This window comes from Apteryx rowi, unplaced genomic scaffold, assembly GCF_003343035.1.
Source record: "Apteryx rowi isolate R43461 unplaced genomic scaffold, aptRow1 scaffold_100, whole genome shotgun sequence".
Lineage (NCBI taxonomy): Eukaryota > Metazoa > Chordata > Aves > Apterygiformes > Apterygidae > Apteryx > Apteryx rowi.
In genome coordinates, this window is record NW_020447198.1 from 1,281,529 (window position 1) to 1,302,992 (window position 21,464).

General features: G+C 40.5%; 1 protein-coding gene across 1 annotated transcript; it reads left to right on the plus strand.

Annotated features, from left to right (window-relative positions):
- Positions 1-9,282: 9,282 nt before the first annotated feature.
- On the plus strand, positions 9,283-19,782 carry RNF2 (ring finger protein 2). Its single transcript, XM_026063079.1, has 6 exons — positions 9,283-9,369; positions 9,535-9,695; positions 10,891-11,106; positions 11,977-12,249; positions 13,414-13,585; positions 14,586-19,782. The coding sequence occupies exons 1-6, from the start codon at positions 9,283-9,285 to the stop codon at positions 14,685-14,687; spliced, it is 1,011 nt and encodes a 336-aa protein (XP_025918864.1). The 3' UTR covers positions 14,688-19,782.
- Positions 19,783-21,464: the final 1,682 nt, after the last annotated feature.

The following is a 21,464-nucleotide window of genomic DNA, read 5'->3' on the forward strand; positions in this document are numbered from 1 at the left end:
TCTTTCTAGGGTAATCTTTACCAATGGTTTCAATGAGCCGCAAATTTTGAGAAATACAGACTCAATTTTTAAGTGGCAAATGAGAATCTAATGGAACATCTTAAAGATCATGTGTTTTCAAGCAAGCTGTAGAAATGCATACCTGTAAATTCTTAGAAAATGAATTCTGATGACTAAATACTACAGACGTAAGGAGAATATGCTGTTTTTCATAGAGAACAGGCTGATTTTGTGTTTTAAAAGTAGGACTCAGCACAACCTTGAGTGCGAGGAGCATCGCACTCATGTATATTCAAATATGAATTTTATTAGAAAACGTTACTTCTTCATTTTGCCATTCAGTATCTAACATTCAGTGGGAGTTGGATGTACCCCAAAACTCATGTTTTATTTTAAAATTACTTTTATTATACATAGATTGTTTTCTCAGCTGTGATGGGATGTCATTGATATAATTAAAACATTTGAATGTTAGTTTCTTTATTTACTTCTGTAAATAAAGTAGGAAAATAGAATGGCAAGGAACCAGATGCAAATATTGTTAAAATGGGATTGTCAAGATAGTTATCATGTTTTGCCTATTTATTTCTCAGTCTGCCTCACACTGTCCTTCAAGTGTAATAGAAATTGGAATGATTTAAAATAATAAGAGAATAGACCTGTTTTAACTTGTTTCATCACAATAAACATGCATATAACATGTACCACACTCAGACTGCATGCATTAACATTATTATTATTTATAGTAATATTTGGCCTCAGCATAATTCCAGTCATTCTTTATTTTCATACACTTTTATTCAGACCGGTTGCTATTAATCTGCTTAGCTCAACACAGGTTTCTAGTTTTGTTTCTTAAGATTAAAACAGAGACACCACCACCACCACCACCACCCACCAAAATGGATTTGGGGGAAGAAAGCGACACCAGGGAGAGAAGACACTTAGTGCCCCATGACTAAAACCTTCCCTGAGATACAGGTTTTAGTGTCAGTCTTTGAGCAATAGTAACCGTGGTCTTTATACCGTTATTCTGCTGGCCAGGGAAGAGGGTGAGGGGAGCAGTAAATTCTGCAGCGGAGGTGGCTGGGGGGTTCTCCCTGGGCTGACGTTATTTTGGCTCTCACCGCAGGTTTGGAGAGAGGTAGAAAGTGGAGGCTTGCTGCAGTGCTAGGGGCTGTGGGTGCCGGCAGGGGAACTCCGCTCCTTCCTGGGGCACAGAGCACCCGGCCAAAGCTGTGTCCTTCTCCCTCGCTTTTCCTAACGCGGTGTCTCTGCCCCGCAAGCGGAGTGCAAGGATGGGTTCGTTTGCAGGCTGCTGGGCTGTTTAAGGGTGGAAAGCACTGTGTAAGCAGTCATAATTCGCTATCGGACTTGACTTCTGGGGCACGTAATTGCTCTTTGAAGTTTCGGCTTCACAGTTTGTGTTAATTTGGCATCTTGAATAGCCTGTTAATTTGCTTTGATTGTGCTTTGCAGATGACGGAATCCTAGTCGATGTGTACAACAGTGTCTTAAAAAGTGACAACCACTCATTTTTAAACATCCTAGGCGTTTAGAAAGAAGCCCGCTTACATTACTGTTGATTATTAACTGATAAGGTCTGTCTTCTGAAATTATACCGTGAATGTACTTTTTAGACACTGTGATAGTAGCTGAAACTACTCACTTGTTCACGTTCTTTCTGTAATCTGTAGGTGCCTTTTGATCCTCTGAGCCTCTTGAATTTGCAGATTGAGCACTAGTCCCTCACTGTTTTACAGCTCTATTATATAACAGTTGCAAATTTTAAATTCTGGCAGATACTTCCAAGATCTGAAGGAGGTGGCTGCTTTTAGTAGCTGGTCAAAACCAAAGGCATTTCTACTTGCTGTCGGCCAATTAAAATGTATGTGCAGGAGATAGAAACTATTCTCGGACAACATTCTAATGGTATTTTGGAACTTGTGTTAAGTTTTCACTTTAGACAAAAATACCTAGTTGTGGATTTTACCCGTGATTTATTCCACAAGCTCCAAGAAAATATTTAAGGAAAGTGTTCTTTTTCTTAAACACATTATGTAATTGCATATTTATAGAAGAAACTTCACTGTTAAGCAGACTTATTCATTGGATTTTTATTTATTTATTTATTAACATACTAGCATCTAAAGGCCCAATTCCCATGGTGCTGTTACCGCACCGTTCAAGCAAATGTGTTCAGCTTTGCTGTAAAGATAGTTAGTGGTTGAGGTTGTGCAGAGCCTTGTCCGGTCTGCCTATGTCCAAGAGCGGAGATCCCCCAGCCTCTCTGAAGTGATGCTTTATTAGTGATCCTTTTGCTATGGCTCTGTACTTGTATAGTCAAAGCCTTTGAAAGTTCAGGACCAAAGTAAGTCGCTTTAGCCATTATCCGAAGAATTGCATTTCTAGGAACACAGTGAGGAGAAATTTAAAAGAAAGAGAATAATGGCAAAACGGGTTATGAAGCAAATAATAGTTTGTGTGTAGCTCTGAATTACTAAATTTTAAACAAGTACCTGTTACAGGTGAAAAATTCGCAGTATAATGGTTACTCTAACGGTTGACTGTTGGTCCAAATCTGTTGGTTGGAACACTGCCCACCRTATAAAAATGCTATTACAAACTTATCATATATACAGACATTATGAATTTTACTGTTGGACGCTTACCAATCAAATCTGTTGCTGTGTGTATGCATTTTGTCTTGGCAAATACTTTCTTATTTTGTTTTTGGTAGCTTATGCAGTTGTTTGGCTCTTGGTTTGAGTTCACAGCTGTARTTCCTAAAGTATTTAATTAGGTTTTAATGACTATAAGAGATGATGATGGATACCAAACCATTTGTTATTTCTCCGATGTCTGCAAGACGGCCAGCTCCAGTCTGCACCTCCTGCGGACGTGCTGTGTTTCACTGTGACTCTGAATGTGAACTCATGAGCGTGAATTTGTGGTCAGCGTAGAGCAGGACTAACTGTGTCAGGGAAAGATGCCCGTCCACATAGCTAACAGAATAGTGAATTCAGTTTGCAAATACAAAGGAGTGAAAACCTTCCCGTTAAGGGACATTGTGACATTGAAACTTGATATTGGGAGGACAAAGACCGATAGCTTGAAAGAAGTGAAAGCACTCTTTTAGTAAGGAATTACTCTCTTGAGCTCATCCCCTTTTGAGATCAGAATATAATTATAGCGAGTGCAATATATATACCTAGTGAGAGACAATTGCAAGAGTGGTGACAGTCCGAATAAAAAGAGAGAAAGAAGTTGGGACCTGGACAACTGCAGTGACATACTTGTTCAGGATCGTTGAGCCGCTGGTTTCAGAGCCAGGAACAAAACGACCTCTGGGCCAGAACTTGATTTGACTGTCTCTAAGGGATTTGGAGATGCCGAGAGGGGAAAAACTTCAGAAAAGAATGAACACTTTTATAGAGAAATTCTTATTTAAAATTGATTTTTTTTTTTAAGAGTATTTGCAAAAATCTGTCAACCGAATGTAAAATCATCTGAGTTGCCAATGAACTGCAGTGAAGGTTAATTCCTTCAAATACCATGTCTTTCCAGAAATACATTTATTTTTTCAAACCAAGTTCCTAGCCAGAAATGAGGAGCAGAACAAACATAAATTTCAGAATGTTTTTAATGGAATGAATTGAATTTAATGGAATGCATCAATTGAATTGGATACTTTGTCCAAACATACAGTTTGTCACTAACAGCAGTTACAGTATCAGAGAGAGTCAAATGTAAGCCTCTAATCCTATTAAGCTTCCAGAGTAACTCAGCTATGATACCTGTTTTTAATAAAATGTAGTCCTCTTTAAAAAAAAAAAAAAAAACAGAAGGGCTGAAGATGAAATGGGGATACCAAATAGAGGGCTAACTAGCTTACTATTTTAAGTCTAAATATTTAACTTTTTACCTTTGGAACAAGAATATGTTGATTCCTGTGGGTTTGATACTAGTGTGTGTGTATTCATTTTATTTTTTCTCAAAAGCATTTTGGATGGAAGTATGAGACATCAGTCTGCTGTTTGGAGTTAAACAGCAGCCAGAGCAGCGCTGGCTACGCCTGAACCGGATCTGTGGGTTGCTTCTTCCAGCTGCACGTTGCCGGTCCCCCTTTCCCTGCTGCCCAGTGTGCTGACCCACCGGCGCCTGCAGACGCTCCCTGGCCTTTGTCCAGGCAAAAACAGGCGCTGCAGAGGGTTTCATAAAATAATTCCGGTTGCAAAGGATCTCCCAGGGTCACCTGGTGGAAAATGCACAGGGCCAGCTTCAAGGTTAGTTCCAAGCTAGAGTTAAGCTGATCTTAATTTTTGACCAATGACAAATCTTGCCCTTTTGAGAAATCGGGCTAAGAAGTGATGATATGCTGGTGAATCTAAGGGTGGTGAACCTCCGAAAATGTAAGAGAGTAGGGAAATTCGGGAGCAGTGACAAGCTGCTGCTGCTTAAGCTCTTCCTTTGGCTCCCTTATGGCCAAAGCAGTGTGTCCGACTGCAACTCCGAATGGCTTGAAATGCACTTGTTGCCCGTTGGATATTATTTTTACTGGGCGGTTTCAGGCATGAGACACCTGAATGCCCAACATACTGTGACTCGTGACTGTWTTTGAGCAAGTAATTAAGCGTATTTCGCTGTAAGAATTGACAAGGTGCGTTTGGCCCGTGAYGAGGGAGAATGCTGCTGTGCTGGAGTTTTTTCTAGCGCGTTGTAAGGACTTTCCTGCGTGAATTCCCTGCTCGGTAAGCAGGCGTGAGGTCAGCGCCGCTTTTCTGGTGGCGTCTTTCACGCTGYGGTTTTTCCCTATAGCTGTCTGCCTGTTTGCCAGAGCTTCAGGAACAAGGCTGTTTTGTTGTTCTGCCTTTAAACTACAGCCRCTGGTCCTCGAATTTGTTTGGGGAAATAGTCTGCAGATGGATGAGCACAAAGAGCAAGATTGCATAAGCCCTGTTTTCCAACAAAATCAGGCTTAAATAGCCGCTCTTTCAAATGAAGTGATGCAGTGCTGCTTACTGAAGCCAACAGGCTCATCTCCCAACCCTAGTTAGGGAGCTGTTCAGCTTGTAGAGAAAGCTTGCTTATATAAAATCAGTCAAAACTACTTCTGAAACTGTTTAAGAATAGCAAAGTTTGTTTTGCTCTTTTGCTCCCTTAAAAATATATTTATTTATTTATTTATTTATTTATTTATTTTTATTTAATTATGCTCTGGCAAGGCAAAGAATTCTTGAGAAACATCCTGGGTAGCCAAAAAATTAAAATTTTCATGTTCTGAAAATCTTTAGCTGTCTCCTAGTCTCCTCTTCCAGTTATACTCCACAAAAGATATGAAGTGACTAGACAAATGACTAAATAGAGTAGTATTTTAGTGGAAGCTAGCTTGTTTCCATTTTTTTCCACTGTTGTAAAATGGGTACGTTTTTGTGATGTTTCTGTTCTGTGGAAGTTGCTTGGCRGAGGCATGGAGTCAAGAGATCAGAAAATGTGTTTTTTTACCTATAAAGAATATCAAGTCTTGTCTATTAGTGTGGGATATTTGGAAGACCCGTGGAAAGGGGGAACCGAACTGCTGTTGGGAACGAGGGAGTGACAAGAAATCAAGCAGACTCATAGCATTGCGTGTTCTCAGGTTTGTAATCCTCTCTCCTGGTTATTTCCGTGAGCTCTTGCTTTGCTAACGACGGTCGTGCGTACTCTTTGATTACCAAGTTCATGCTCGAGCATTGYCCTGGGCTGGAAGCATGAGTCAGTCTGAAGGACTGCAGGTGTCCTTGCGATGTTGTTTTTGTAGTGGCTGCCATTGGTGACCCTCTGGCTGTAGCCTGACTCGTGCTGGCGGTACTTGCCGGTGCTTCTGAAAGGAAGATGTTTGATCTGCCTACACAAACGTGACTTTCCCCCTTCGTGTGACCTCCAGCTCAAATTTTTCGTGAGACTGCACGCTCTTTTGCTTTTAAAACCATAATCTAAAAAAGTTCCTTACTGTCATGTGACTGGCTGCTTTCCTTTTATATCTAGAGAGTATAGAAACGTGATAAAGGTAAAAAAATGATAAAAGCTGTAATGGTCAATGGTGCGTTAGAAGATTTCTCAAAAATCTAATGATGAAAAAGGCTCACAGAGTACATGTGTCTTACCCTTATTCCCAATGCCAGTACGATGTGACCTTTGGAGAAAGGATCCTGTCGTCTTCGTTTAGAAAGTGGAAAAGATCTGAAAACTGAAGTGAGATGCTATTATGACTAAATCTGCTCAATATTTTTAGTTGGAAAAATGAGCATGAGGACATTTTTATTTAAGACATGTTTTTAAAAAATGCCTAAAGGGATGCAAACTGATAGTAAAGCTTCCATATAGCACTGGTTATTGTGCCTGCTAGAGGCTTATCCATGTTTCATTGCCAAACGATCTTCAGAATTTGGAGATTTCAGTGCATTATATTTCCAGACTGAAGAATAAAGGAGTGAGTTTTCCATTTATTGTGGCTTTTTTTTCTCTCTCTCCCTTTGCCAGTAATAGTTAATAAAAAATGTCTGTCTATGAACTTGTCACTTTATATTTTTCACACTAAACAAAGCTGTCAACAACAACAACAAAAGCTTTCTTTCCTGGCTCATGAAAGACTTTTCCCAATTTTGTAGCTTTAAATAGGATCAGTTGGTCTGGCCTGCACCATTCCGGACTACTTTAAAGGAAAGCCTGCTTCAAATTTGGTAGCGGTGGACTGTCTTGAAACTGAACTTAAGTGTAATCTCTGTATGATCGTTAAGGCTGTGAAAATCTTGACACTGTTGGAACAGCTAGAAAAATTGTCCTGTTGTCTGATTTACCTTCGTGGCAGGCAAGGAGAGCTAGGGGTGGTCTGTCCACAGCAATTCAGCTCCCCAACCAGCACAAGAATAAAGAGAATGGTGCAGTCCAGGGCAGTCAGGCCTTCATCATCATCATCATCATCATCATCATCATCATCATCATCATTATTTTTATTATTTCTGCTGGAAACAAGCAGATTACGTGACAGCCGAAAATGAAATAGGCAGTGCAGTTTGGGATGCACGTTCAGATGACTACTGATAAAGCGTGCTTGCTTGGGTTCAAACAGATGTCAGCAGAGTTGCCTGATTATACGCTGTTAAACCTAAGAGCAAGGAGCCGATCCAGCCTCCTTCAGCTTGGCCGTAATGATTGATTGAGAGTCAGCTGACCGCGGAGGTTTGTGTCCTACCTCCGTCGCCAAAGCGAGCGCAGAGGATTATTCATGGAGAGTATCTAAAGAGGTGCCTTACTGACTATGGTTTGAGACTTCTAGTTGATGCTTGGTGACTGTTAAATGGTCAGGGCAGTTTTAGCGGAGCTGGATCTTTGGTATTGGTGCGTGCTGCTGACGTTGCTGTGTTAGATTTCCGCAGGGAGAAGAAACATGGATTCAGCTTGATGCCCAAGGGTGTCATAAGGCAAAGCAGTTAAAACTCATTCAGATGCATTTGTCAGGCCCAATACAGAGCTGGAAACAGATCCTAAAATGTAGGGGAACAGAAACAAAGCTGCGGAGGCTCATCTGTTGATCATTAAGTAGATGAAAAGCTCTGTGCAGTGTGAAGTGATTTTTGCTTTTTGCTTTTCTTTGATGTTTGACTATGTTTCCACTGCTCCTTTGATTTGGGCTTTGTACACACCAGTTGCCGAGAAGACTTGGTCTTTTTTGAAAGCAAATCCTTTTTGCTAGTGGCAGGTGGACTATGTGGATCCTTTTAGCTTTGGAGTGATCCTTGGATTGGCCTTAAGGCCAGTTTCTTTGCTCTTAAAACTCTGAAGTGCTATCACTGCAGGCCTGTGGGTGAGAATTAAGCACGCTGCATCTCGAGTGACAAACTTTTAGAATAAAGCAGATCAGTTGTTTTTTATGACACTCGTACAGGGTCTTCTGCAGTGCAGCCTCGGGCTTGTAGGCAAGACTGCAGTATAAGCGGTTACTGTTAATGCGCTTGTTCTCCGGGCAGATGGTTTTGCCGACAGTCTGGCACCAAAGCAGCTGCTATTCTGCATTAGCAAGTGCAAGCGTGCGAGTTTAGGCAAGTTGTTACTTGTGCAGGCAACAGTACAGTCCAGTTCTTGGGCAAACTCAGTTTACAGTCTGCCCCTTGGTGGTGGTGGCTTGTCGGTTTTAATGGTGAATTAAAGTACTAACTGGATGTCTTGTTCCTCTTATCCATGTAGAGGGGCACATCTCTTGTGACAAGCAAATTGCGTTTTTAGGGCACAATATTTGTATTATAAAATTGGAGTTGACAACATATGTCTATCATCTCCTAATTTTTTTTTTTTATTGGGAAAACTCCTGATTTCTGTGCCTGGAGAAGAATAGACATCATAATCTTTGCTGTACCGCTTCTCTCTCTTCTCCCTCCCCAATTAATTAAAGCTTAGAAAGTAACCCTGCTCTCCGGAGAGGTTGACCCTTTTCATCTAGAACTTGATGAATTTAAAACTCGATTATAAATGTCCTGATAGATGCAAATAGAATTTGCATTTGGCTGCCTATTGGAAGGGTCTGGAAATACAAATCTAGATTTAAAAGAAGTGATAAAAGAAAGGATGAAAGCACTTCTGCTTTTCCCACCTAGTAGGAATGTCTGCAACTACCATCTTGCTTCTTATATGGTTACGTTGTTTATAAATGTACAACAGAATCTAGGATACTTGTTGCTGTTTGAAGGCAGGCATTTTGGGAGAGATGGGGAAGATTTCCTCTTCTCCCCCAGCATGAAAGTATTTTTTATTCAAAAACATCACTTTCTTCTGCATTTTGCTTGGCTTCTTTTGGCCTGACTGCGTTGTGCTCAGTTCTTTTTTGCCCCATCCATTTCCAGGAATGCATGTCTGAAATTACTGATCTCAAAAATGAGGAAGAAACACTAATAGTGCTTGTACGATTCAGGTTYCTGAAACTTAAAACTTTTGACTTCTGACTCCCCTCCCAAGACACTGCAAGTCAGGTGCAAATCCATTGGAGCCCTGTGGGATTGCTCAGGAAAACTGGACTCTTTGAATTTCCTGTTATCACTAGGTTTTACTTTCTCTTTTAGTATTCTCTAAACTTATAATTGGAAAACCCTAGGGCTGTACTTTCAGGAGAAGAAGAAAAGGCAATAGAGCATGCTTCCAGGAAACATGTTTAGTTAAGAGTTTTGTGTGTGCGCACACGTGCACCGTTCTGGTTGTCCGTTTTATTAGGAAGCAGCTTGTAACTTGTGTCTCCTTCTGTTCCCAGCCATGTCTCAAGCCGTGCAGACAAATGGGACGCAACCTTTAAGCAAAACCTGGGAGCTCAGCTTATATGAGTTGCAAAGAACACCTCAGGTAATACGCTTTTGAAAAATACATGTATGTCCTTGAGGTGGCTCTGCATGTGTCTTGTTTTTGTCTTTTTACTGTGTTTCTTTTAAAAAGAGTAGCAAAAAGTGCAATCTCAGTAAGAAAACTACTAAGTTTCATGAACGAACTCTTACTTGATTTTTACACTAGGAAGCAATAACCGATGGCTTGGAAATAGTGGTGTCGCCCAGGAGCCTGCACAGTGAACTGATGTGTCCCATTTGCTTGGATATGTTAAAAAACACTATGACGACAAAAGAATGTTTGCATCGTTTCTGCGCTGACTGTATCATTACAGCCCTCAGGAGTGGGTATGTAAATATGACAGAGGAAAGGGATTTCCCTTTAGATCTAAAAGTGATCAAGGAAATCCTTTAAGCCCTGGGTGTTGATGTGGAACAGTTAAGCGCCTGTGCGCTGCGAGTTTTTGCATGTAGAGCACACCTAGCAGGTCTCTTTTGTGTTCAGCCACCCACGGCAGGCCGGACCTGGCCTTTTCCTTGTGCGGAAAACTATCCCGTAACTTTGTTTCTTACAGGGAGTCGAAAAACCTTTTTTGTGTGTGGTTGTTGTTAGGGTTTTTTGTTTTTTTATTAGGTCCACTAAAAGCAAAAGAGACTTATTTTTGTAAGTAACATTTTTGATTTTCTTCATTTTTCCTTTCCCTCTTACAAGAATGTGTGTGTCAGTCACTGAGCAGAATTTACCTGGGCATAGTAAATTAAGTGTGACTTTCAGCAGTAGTCCTATTTCATAGCTTAACTACTAATATAACYGATGCTAAAGTACAAATCATTTATCTTGTATTCTTCAATTACAAGAGCATATTTTCTTGAACGCAGTAGGATTATGAGATAACCAACAGCAATTAAGTCAGTGATGTAAGTATCTATTTCTGATGATGGCAGTTACCTGTGCTCAGAGGTCACACACAATTCGCTGTGCCCAGTGATTGACAGCAATATCCTTGTCATTAGAGGGATATGAGAAAACCATCAAGAATAAAGCCCCTAATGAGGTTTCAGTTACTGAGACCTCTTCCTCACTGGGGAAAAAAAATGTCTAAACCTGACATGATAGTTAAATGAGAACAGACTGGTGCTTGAACTACCTAATAGGTTCCTTAATTTTTGTCTTGTTCTGAGTGCTACAAAAGACTATGCCTTYAATACTGTTATTTCCTTTAAAAATGTGTCTTATCTAGGTGCAAATGCAGCTAGAGCTTAGAGAAAGAACCAGTTTGTAAAGTAGGACTCTTGAACTCCTCTGTCTAAATATACTTTCTTTAAACATACTTAAAAAAAAATTGAAACAGGGAGAAATGTGTTTGGATTTTTTGTTTAAATAACTTGAACTACCTGATCTGCCGAAAGACAGAAGCCCCATTCTAGATTGACTGTGGGTGTCAAGTCATGAGTGCTTTGCCTAAGAATTGTAGCATTAGGGCAGRCTTTGGTTACACCTAGAGAGTTAGTATGTGTTTTCTCTCTTCTTGTTCATGTTTAGCAACAAAGAATGTCCCACGTGTCGTAAAAAGCTAGTTTCGAAAAGATCGCTGAGACCAGATCCCAATTTTGATGCTCTCATCAGTAAAATTTACCCAAGCCGCGATGAATACGAAGCTCATCAGGAGCGAGTGCTAGCAAGGATCAGCAAACACAATAACCAGCAAGCTCTAAGTCACAGCATCGAGGAAGGACTAAAGATTCAGGCCATGAACAGGTATGCAACCTGCGTAGTTTGTCTGCTTGTAACCACCTCAGCCGTACAATGCTGGAAGTATGCCACCTGTCTCCAGAATATTTGGGGGTTCCTCTTTTCTCCTCCAAACACCACCAAAATAATTTTTAACCTTCGTGTAATAATAGAAACCTTCATATTGYGCTCTGCCACTTCTGTTGCAGCCAGATGTAGACAGCAGATTTCAGTTTTAGCTTTACCAAAATATAGGTAAYGTGTCTTTGGTAATAGATTGTAATGCAATGAATCCTATACCAAAATATTACCATTATATGCAAATAAATACACGTAATGCCAGAACTCAGGTGTTCTAATTGCAACTCAATCCCCACGTCTGGACTATATGAAGTATACRTGGAATTGGAATTCTGGGTATGCATTTAAACCCAAGAGAGCCAGCTGGGGAAAGATGCCTCCAACTTCATGTTGTGGTAAAAGCATGGTATTTGACTGGTATATATGTATGTGTATGTATGCGTATGTATCACATACAATTTCATATTTAGATGAAAAGATTCATCTGTCTTGGCTGAAAAATAAAAATAATTGTATCAAATCAAAAACCATCCTAAAAAAAGTCTCTAAAATGCATTTGAGGGATAGGAGGAAAGTCTGCAGTCTTGTATATGAGTGGCTCTTTATATGAAACAATGTTATAAATATGATTTCCCCGCCCCGCTTATATCTCTGACGTGGTTAGTACTCTTGTATGCTCTTCCTGGTAGGTCACCCATTTCTGACTTTTAGCATGACTGATCCTGGGGGCGGGCGGGAACTGTAAAAGTAGTTGGGTGAATTCTGAATGCTGATTAGCAGCTGAGCTGACATTTATTTCTACCTATTTCTAATCAGGTTACAGAGGGGCAAGAAGCAACAGATTGAGAACGGCAGTGGCGCAGAAGATAACGGTGACAGTTCGCACTGTAGCAATGCCTCAACGCACAGCAATCAGGAGGCGGGGCCTAGTAATAAGAGGACCAAAACCTCAGATGATTCTGGGCTAGAACTGGACAATAACAACACAACTGTGGCAATAGATCCTGTAATGGATGGTGCTAGTGAAATAGAATTAGTCTTCAGGCCTCATCCTACCCTCATGGAGAATGATGATAGTGCACAGACGAGGTAAATGTCTTCTACTCCTCTTCATGTATTCCGCTATCATTTTCTACTGTCACTTCTCAGGGCTTTTAAAATCAATTTGCTGTGGTCATACCACATCCTGTTTAATCAAATGCACTCTTTGTATTTCAAATCAGGTTGATGGTATTGCTCCAGTATTATTAAAAAATACAGTGTTATAATAACAATCTGTTTTAGGCCTTTGATCACAGATAAAGATGTTCTCAAGGTTTTCCAGCATCACAGTTCTCAGTAGATACTAGGAGGATGGTATATTATCGGTCCCTTTCTACTTGCTGCAAAATCCTGTGGGCCTAAAGAAACCTTGCATATGTTTTCGAGCAGTTTTTGGAGCAGCTTTGTGTCAGCATGACTTGTAGGCTGGAAGCTTTACCTGGCATTTCCTTTCACGATCGAGTCCAAGCACAGACTGCAAATAATGGATCACAGCAGCGAGCAGTCGTGAGGAGCTTCCTCAGATCTCTTCCTGATGAGATTTCTTTCTCAGGTTTCTTTCCTGATGAGACATCTCTCTGTAGTGCCTATAAATATATTATAAGCCTCAGCCAGCTTTTCTTTTTGGTTTGGAATTGTGAGGGACTTCTGGGGGTTGTTCTGAAAGGCAAAGACAAAGCGGCTGGGGGAGGCCTCTCCTGCTGCACTTGCGTGTCAGACTCCCCAATTCTTGCATAAAGAATTGGGGAAGGAACAGGTAACGAGAAAATAAGGGTAACTATGGCAAGGAGCAGACATGGGATAATGTTGCATGTATGGCTCTCCCACCTTGTGACTTTCCGTCCAGGAATGTCAGATTGCATCTCTGCTCAGAAGATTTGWGCAGTTGTGAATAGTTCTCAAAAACCCTTGACAACCTGTTAATAGGTTTTTCATTTCAAGCAGATGACAGGACAGTGCCATCTTGTCTCTACAAATAGCATGAGGGCCTGTGGGAGAAGTGTCAGAAAGATATAAGGACTCTTTGGAACAGCATAATTTAGTAATCTGCTTGCACATCTTGAGTAAAAACACTTAATGCTCCTGTGAACTTCCTTTACAGGCCTTTTCACACTTGATGCTTAGTATTTGGGAGACGGGGTGTTCCAAATGCCTTTTTCCTTCACCTGTAACTCGACTGTCTTTGGTTACCTTTTGTGGTTGTTGTTGCAGATACATAAAGACCTCGGGCAATGCCACCGTTGATCACTTGTCCAAGTACCTAGCTGTGAGGTTGGCTTTGGAGGAGCTTCGAAGCAAAGGAGAATCGAACCAGATGAATCTCGACACCGCCAGTGAGAAGCAGTACACCATTTACATTGCTACTGCCAACGGGCAGTTCACCGTAAGTAGGATTTCTGCCTCGGAGTAACACTGAGGTTCAATACTACTATATCTTTGATACAAATATGATTAAAATCCAGTCAGTTGGACTCTTCTTGAGTTGACCCAGGGATAATGCTCATAATGCCATGCTGCATGTTTAGAAACATTAATTGCTTTGTAGGAAATGTATCTAGCAAAAGATTGGTTAGTAGAAAAGGAGGCATGCATATATTTGGGGTAAAATCTAGTGATGCCGGCAACTACTAGCTGACCTATGCCGGATGAGGACCAGACCTTTTTTTTTACAATTAAAATGGAAGAGAAAAACATTATTTCACCTGAAAAATCTTGTTTCATGCCCAAAGGCAGATGGCACTTCCGAGAATCAGGAAGTGCCAATCATAAGGAAGTGTTTCTCCATTTTCCCATAGGCTTCTAATATTCCAGTATGAAACAGCTGCTGTGACTGTAGTTAGGGAAGAACCCTCCTCTCAGTTCATGACTTCAGAACATGAGAGATAAAGCAACACGGCAGTACTGCAATTAGATTGAGCTCTGAACCAGGGGGGGTAGCGGTGGAATGGCAGCTGCTACAACTAGATACCCAGATGCTTCCTAGCAAGACTCTTTGCAGAGCTTGCAAACGTGACTACAGATTGCCCTTTAGAAAAAGGAGGTGCTTCTGGGGTAGATACACATGTATTGCTCTCGCTTTTTTCTCAGGAGGAAAGAAAACTGAATTTCACTTTATCTACAACTGTATTCATTTCGTATACAACTAGCAAAACTGTTTCTTCAGTGCTGTTTTAGTGAGTTTGGCAGGAGTTCAGAGTAGCTGGTGTTACTGCTTTTTGACACGGAAATGTTAGCTAACAACACTTGTTCCACATATCAGTGACTTTTTTTTTTTTTTAACTCAGTCTGTGCATTGCTCCAGCTTCCGTAGCTGGCTGTTGCTACAATACTGTTTGTGCAAGGTATTAGATTTCTTTCATTTCTGTTTTGGTGTTCTCTTCTAGGTATTAAATGGCTCGTTTTCCTTGGAACTGGTCAGTGAGAAGTACTGGAAGGTGAACAAACCCATGGAACTGTACTATGCACCAACAAAGGAACATAAATAAGCTGTGCAGGAAAATGGAGATGGGACTAACTCTTTTTATAATTATGATTTCTTTAATATTAAAAGAAGGCACCACCATTATTTTCATGGACAATACATGTGATGTCTTCTGGCTCTCTCAGTATACCTATTAATATGATTAGACAGTATTCTGGGTTGTATTTAATTTAGACTTTGGGGTTTTTTGTTTTTCCCTAGGAGACTAAATGACCTTCTCCAGTGCATTCCATTGTTTGACATGCTTTTTTGTTCCCAATGCATGATAACTGAACAAGTGTTCCAGTTTGGAATGTCTTAATTTAGTCCAGGTAAATCTGGATTTCTAATACATTTGACACAGTTATAGTAGCCTCTGTGAAGTATTGAGCATTGGATAGCTAATTAAGTCTATTCAATAGTAACATATGCCAAGGAATGTGTTAAATGTTGTAATTTGCTAATGGTTATCCATATAAAAGATGGTAGAGAATTGATTTCTGATAGTCTTGCAGCTAGAAGTAATCGGACTCCCTAGAAGAAGGGATTTATTATTCAGTCATTTTATTGTGAACAAACATGGCTATAGTGAGAAAACTGACACTTTAAAACCATGCTGCTTTCTGGGCTTAATACTTCTGTGTAAGGTGGTTCATGAGTTTGGTTGGTTTGTTTTGTTTTAACAAATGATCCGGTTAAACCACTCCCCACCCCCCGAAAGGACCCTTCCCTCTGTAGAACATCCCGATCTTGATGTACACTGCAATTCCCAGTTTGGCCCCGTTGCAGTTATCCTGTCCTCACAGGCTTAACTGAGCAAAGCCTTTTGATTGATAGTTTTCCAGCTCTGCTATGTTCCCTGTCATAGCAGGTTTTTATTGTGAATGTATCAGAATTTTCTGTGAAGAACCGTCTTGGAACCTCTTTTTAAAGCAAATTCCGTATATTCCAGCACGATGATGTAGTGAAATGTGCAAATACTTTTAGAGAATTTTTGCCACCCTAGCTGTGAGCTTAACAGGGCTTCAGTTTGAGTAGGGAGGACTTCAACCATAAGCTGCTTTAAGAATTGTTTTTTATTTTTATTTTTTTTGCCATAGCTTTAACAAATGTGGCTTAGCACTTTGGAAGAAAATTTTAGTACTTGACAACGTTTACCATTTAGTGTCTTAAATTAGGTTCAAGTTTTTAAACTTGGCAGTAGGCCATTTTGTGAAGACCAGTAGCTGTTGTTTGTGTGCATGTTCAAATCCTCTGCCCTCGCCCTGGACCTTGCTTTCACGTAATGATGGGGGTTGCTCTGCCTATTAGCATTCTGTCTGAAGGGAAATAAATAGTCACCGCGAGATTCCCTGTGCTGTAAAACTTACTGATGAGACCTTCAGCTCTTTGCATCTGAGGCTAGAAGCAAAAAAAGCTGCTGTAATAGGTGAGAAGTAGTATCCTTTAAACGATACGGTATTGCTCCTTCTGTCTTGCCTGTAGTTAGGCTGAGGTTTTGGCATGTGGTACGTGAGCATTCAAATTCTTGGGGATTCTCTCGGGAAGGAGCCTGCCCTTCCATTACTTCTGTCTTTCAAGTCTAGCACTTGTGCATATGTCTCCATTTCGACTGCTGTTCCCCAATCAATTTTTATCCCTATATAAAAACTACACAGGCTTCTTTGAATAACTTAATTATTTTCTCCTACTGGAAACATTTGCTTTTTTGTAATTGTGCCATGAAACTGAAGTTTTCAGACCCCAAAACAAAGGGGAGGGGGAGTAGTCTTTAATTACTTTATTCATTACTTTCTGGTGAAATGTTGCGTTGTATAGACTATTAGTGCATGTCCACTAAATATAATCTGGGGGAGGGGAGGGAGGGGGTGTTGTGATTATAAATGCTTTAAAATTTATGGGGAAACTTCTAGATTAGTTGCAGCATACGTTCCCCTTGTGATAGCTAAGGTAATGTCCGGTCCCTTAAGCAAGAGAGGTATTTGTGAAGCTGAGCAGTCTGTCTAGGAACTGTCTGTCACTTTGTCCCCAGTTCTTTAAAAAGCGTGGGAGAATGTGAAGCTTTTATTTTCATGTCGTAGTGAATTTACTGAATATTTATGTTCTTTAAATATTATATATAAATGTAGTTGTTTGTTTGATTAAACCATTGATTGCACTGTGACTCTTTAGTGCTATAAACTATTTTATTTTCAAAATTACTATTCCATCCTTTTTTAAACCATGTTATTTTTTAAGTACACTGTGTGTTAGGTACGGGTAAGTCTAACAGCTCTAATATCCAACTGAAGTCGCACAGATTCTCAAATGGACAATAAAAGCAAAAATGTTATGAACAAACTATTGGAAATTCTAGTCCTGCTTCCTCTTGTAATTCATCAAAGAAACCATTCAGAAGTTTCTTTATGGGTTGAGTGTTTAGGGCCACCTTGTTTGTGGCCTCTCCAGAGGGGAGGGCGAGTAGACGTTGCAGTCCTTTGAAGCAAACAAGCCCGGGGGTGGCCAGCAGAGGCTAACAAACAGCTCTTCCAGGGATGGCCATGCCCTGGCACAGGAGCTGCTGTTCTACGTTTGATCCTGTAATCTGAGAAATGCAATGAAGGATTTTCACAGCACTCGAGGTAGGTTAAAACCAGCAACTTCACTTGTGTTTAGCCGCATATTAAACAGCTTCAACAAACAGAAGACTCAAAAATGTGAGGGATAACTGTAGCAAATTAATTGGGTTGAGATACATTTATGAAATAGTGAAGTTCTGTTCATTTTCATTACCTTATCTAATTATAACTGTAATTGTAAAACTCAAATCCCATCTTTTGTGGTAGAGTTAAAAAATTGAAGGTAGGATGCTTATATACACTAGAAGAGTGGGTTTCTTGATGTACGGAGTAAGGGGGAGGTCCCTTTCTGCCTGTGCTCCTGCTGCTTAGTAGTATTCAGACCCTTCTTGTAAGAGCTTTAACTCCTTTAACGTTGCCCAAAATCTCAGCCAAAATGAACCTCTCCCTGCTCCAAGACTGTTACAAAGCTCACAGAAGAGTCAACTGAACGCTGGCCTGGGGAACACAATGGAGGAGAAGGGCTTGCACCCAGGCAGGGTGCTGCTCTGACAGCAGTGAAGTGCTAACCCAGCTCAGGTGACTACAGAATGGGGCTATACATGTCCAGCCTTTATTCTGCAGGCCCTGCTCCTCCCATACTGCCAGCCACTGGGCTGCTGTCTCCCCCCTGTAGAAAACCACTTGCCCACTCTGTCCCACCACCCTCGTGTCACTATCAGGGAGGAAAAAGTGAAGCTCCTCCTGGGAGATGGTGCTTTAGAGGCTTTGCACATCTCTGGTCTCCAAGAGGTATCCCTTGTAAAGCTCCTGTGCGTTCTGAGACTTCCCCTCCGCCCCTCAGAACCATATACTCTCCCAGCGCTTGTGAGCGCTTGCTTGTTTTGGGATAAAAGCTTAAAGCAAGCTCAGTTTGGGCTGTTGAATCCATTAGGCCTGCTTAGCTGGAGATGAGGATTCCTCACGCTTGTGCAAAGGCTTCTGCAGTTGAGGCTTTGCATTATTTCCTGTAGGTTAATCTTGCTTAAATGCTTACTGCTGTAGCTGACGCAAATCAATTCCCCATCCCCAGAAACAGAGTTGCTTTTTCTCCAGGGAACCACAATCTTATTTATGTCTAGAAGTTTGTTTCTTAATGTAGGTTGGAATAACTAACTACTTTGAGGATTTAGAACCACTGCCTTAAGTGAGTAATATAAGTTGGTAAGGACTCGGAGAGGTTTGAGCAGATATGTGCCCATGAGCACACAGGAAGCTTGCATTATCCTCAGAGTTGAGACAAGCATCACACTTCAGTTCTTGAAAAATGTTCAGTCAAGAAGTGTAAAATCAATGACATGAAGATAGCAGTAGCAGGCTACATAGACTAAATGTGATTTGACCCAAAGGTAAGTACTTTAGAAACCAAGCTTGCTATTTCAGAATACTGAAGAGCAGTAATGCAGTACTAGTCGCAAATGATGTAACTTGCATGATACTGAATATTCAATTGCTCATTACAAGCAGCTAAATTTTTAGTTCCCTGCAAACATCTTCCTTTTGCTCTCATAACCCTGCTTTCTCTCAGACTTAGCTTGGGATTATTACCACCCTACAGGTAGTTCTCACCTTGGGGCAGTGGGGTGCACTTACACCGTACTTTTCTAACTCTGAGTCTCGCTTCCCTCCAGTGCTAAGTGCCAGCACCAACCACAGTGCGTCAGAAAATGGCACCTATGCAGCACCTTTCAGTGGGCAGGGGGACATAGGCATCAGAGGGGCCATTATACTACCCATATCAGTAACTAAATCCTAAGCTTTGTTTACCATCATCCTCTGCTGCTCATCTTCCAGAATGCTGATCAGCTGATAGCGTATCACTGAAATCAGTACCTCAATGGTTCTGATAAGTAATCAGTTCTGATCTTCTAAGGAAAAAGTTCTATTGTATTCCTGTACATCCTTCTCCACATAAATCTTCATTTAAAAGGGAAGCTTTAGCTCAGASATGCAGAACTCTTTCTAATTTTGTGTTCTATTATGGCATATTCAATAGAACTGGAAGAATCCCCTTATCTCAAACACCTGCAAGAGGGTAAAGAAGAAATTCCATAAGGATTCAACACACTGTTGAATATTTGCTAGACTAAACACAGAGAAAGGTTTTACTATATAGAACTAAATGGTAGCTGGTGCTAGGTCAGTGTCAGCTCTTAGTGGACCTTCCAGTTCTGTTCCACATAGCTCCTCTTCTCTCTGTGCATTGCAGCTGCTGATCTATGCATTCTGCACCAGGCCTCCTAATCTGCTACAGCCTGTTGGACTAAAACATGAAACATTTAAAACTCTGCTTAGCACTCCAGAATTAATTTTGAATGAGATTTGATTTTAATCAGCTAAAAGTTGACTCCTGTATATTTTCCCAATTACTTTCTGCTATTAACTATTGTCTGCTTGAGATAGAAGCTGGCTTTGATTAGTAGATTCCACAAAAAAGCTTCTTGGAGACCTTCAGAAACATAAGGACCAGTGGAACCTAAATTTTTTTTTTTTTGTCTTTCAGAAGACCATGCAGAGTTCGGGTGCCTAATAGATAAGGCAAAAACAATCAGTTTGCATCTATTCCTAAAATTCTTCTAATTAAAGCTTATTTTCTCAGCATGGTTGAAGGGCCTCTATAGCAACTATCAGCAGATCAGATTCTCTACTTGTAACAGAGGTTTGAGAATAAGCAGAAACGCTTTTAAAACTGCAAAATACTAATCATGTTCTGAAGTGCTGTTGAGCTCAAGCTACTTGCAGTAAAGGATTTCCTGCATGTTGAAACTCTGTCACTAGTGGCAGAGATCACCTGGCAAAGTACTATTCTAAATGACAGCTCAAGCCTAGTGATACAACATGCAACAGTTACAGGAATTTCAGGAGTATCAGCTGCAAGTTTGCAACCAACACCTGCATTATCACCATGATTTAGGTACTACTATAATGGCAATATGGATTTCAGTGCAACTCATTTCCCAAGTTTATCAGAACAGCTTTGAGTCATGCTGTTGTGACTAGAACGCTCTGTACTGCTGTGCTATAGGTGACTTGTTGGAGATGTACCCTAGCAGAGGTAACTGTTCCCCAAATCCTATTTCTACACCATACAACAGGACAACATACTAATCATACTTTCTAATAGAATCAAAAAATACAAAGGAGAAGCTGCCAAATGACAGCCTTTAATGAACACTACTGTTCTGTTAACTAATTGTTGCAGGATTGACCCTAGCTGATTAACAAGCACCTTGGCAGGTTTCCCAAGACAAATACTCAACAGAAAGAGAATTCCAAGATGCCTCGTCTCAAACTCCTCTTTTGCTTCTCAGTGGAAACAGTGAAACTCCTTGTCCCAGTTTAACTTCTGCCCATTTGACAAAGGAAAAAAGCCTGGAGGTACAGAAAAGCCTGACCTCAGGGACAAGCCTGAAGCCTTTCTCTGCAACTCCTTATGTACATTTAAGAATACTGAGGAATAGTTACTTGCTTTGACTTGGAGAAGATGCATAATAGCTTCTGTTACTTTGGAGGAGCCATTAACGTAATCACAACTCTCACAAAAGGGTTCAGTTAAATTTGCTTTTTAGCCTACTTTATTGTAATTATAGCTCTCCCTTTTGCTCCAGTTAACTGGTTTTATGACTGATTCTATCCTATTTATGTTAATGGGGCTCAAGGGAGCAGCTTTATTAGCTAGCAGTGAAGTCTAATTGTCCTCTCCACTTAAAAAAAGTATTTACTTAATTCAGAACAATTGGGGAATATCTTAACAATTTTTTTCCCCTCAGTTGTGTTTTGTGTAAGTTTTTCACAGGAATTTAGTTTGGTTTGTTGCTGTATCACTACTGGAGCAATCTATTATCTCTTTAGTGGTCTCCTGTTTTTTCCTATGAGGACAGAATGAAAATAACTGATTACAAAAGCAATCATGAATTTAAGATGGTATAAAAGGCAGTAACTTAATTTTGGCCTGACAAACTTATGAAGAAGTTTTGCACAATCAGAATTGTATCTTGTGATTTCCACTATTTTCTATCACTTTAAGTTAGACCACTGCAAGTTGCCACACTACTGTTCCTGTTTGGGACTCAGTTTTGAGTTAAGAGAAAAGCAGTAACATTCTTGTTGTGAAGCTTCGGAGATGAGAAAATAAAGGTAAGAACACCTCACATTCTTCTCGGAGGAATAACAGTCCTGTGACAGGTTGAATACCAAACCTGTGA

Bases quoted from the DNA above. Each gene is read 5' to 3' on its own strand.
- RNF2 (XM_026063079.1), top strand. From the start codon at position 9,283: ATGTCTCAAGCCGTGCAGACAAATGGGACGCAACCTTTAAGCAAAACC. The intron at 11,107-11,976 runs GTATGCAACCTG...ATTTCTAATCAG, and splicing joins AAGATTCAGGCCATGAACAG to GTTACAGAGGGGCAAGAAGC. The intron at 13,586-14,585 runs GTAAGTAGGATT...GTTCTCTTCTAG, and splicing joins CTGCCAACGGGCAGTTCACC to GTATTAAATGGCTCGTTTTC.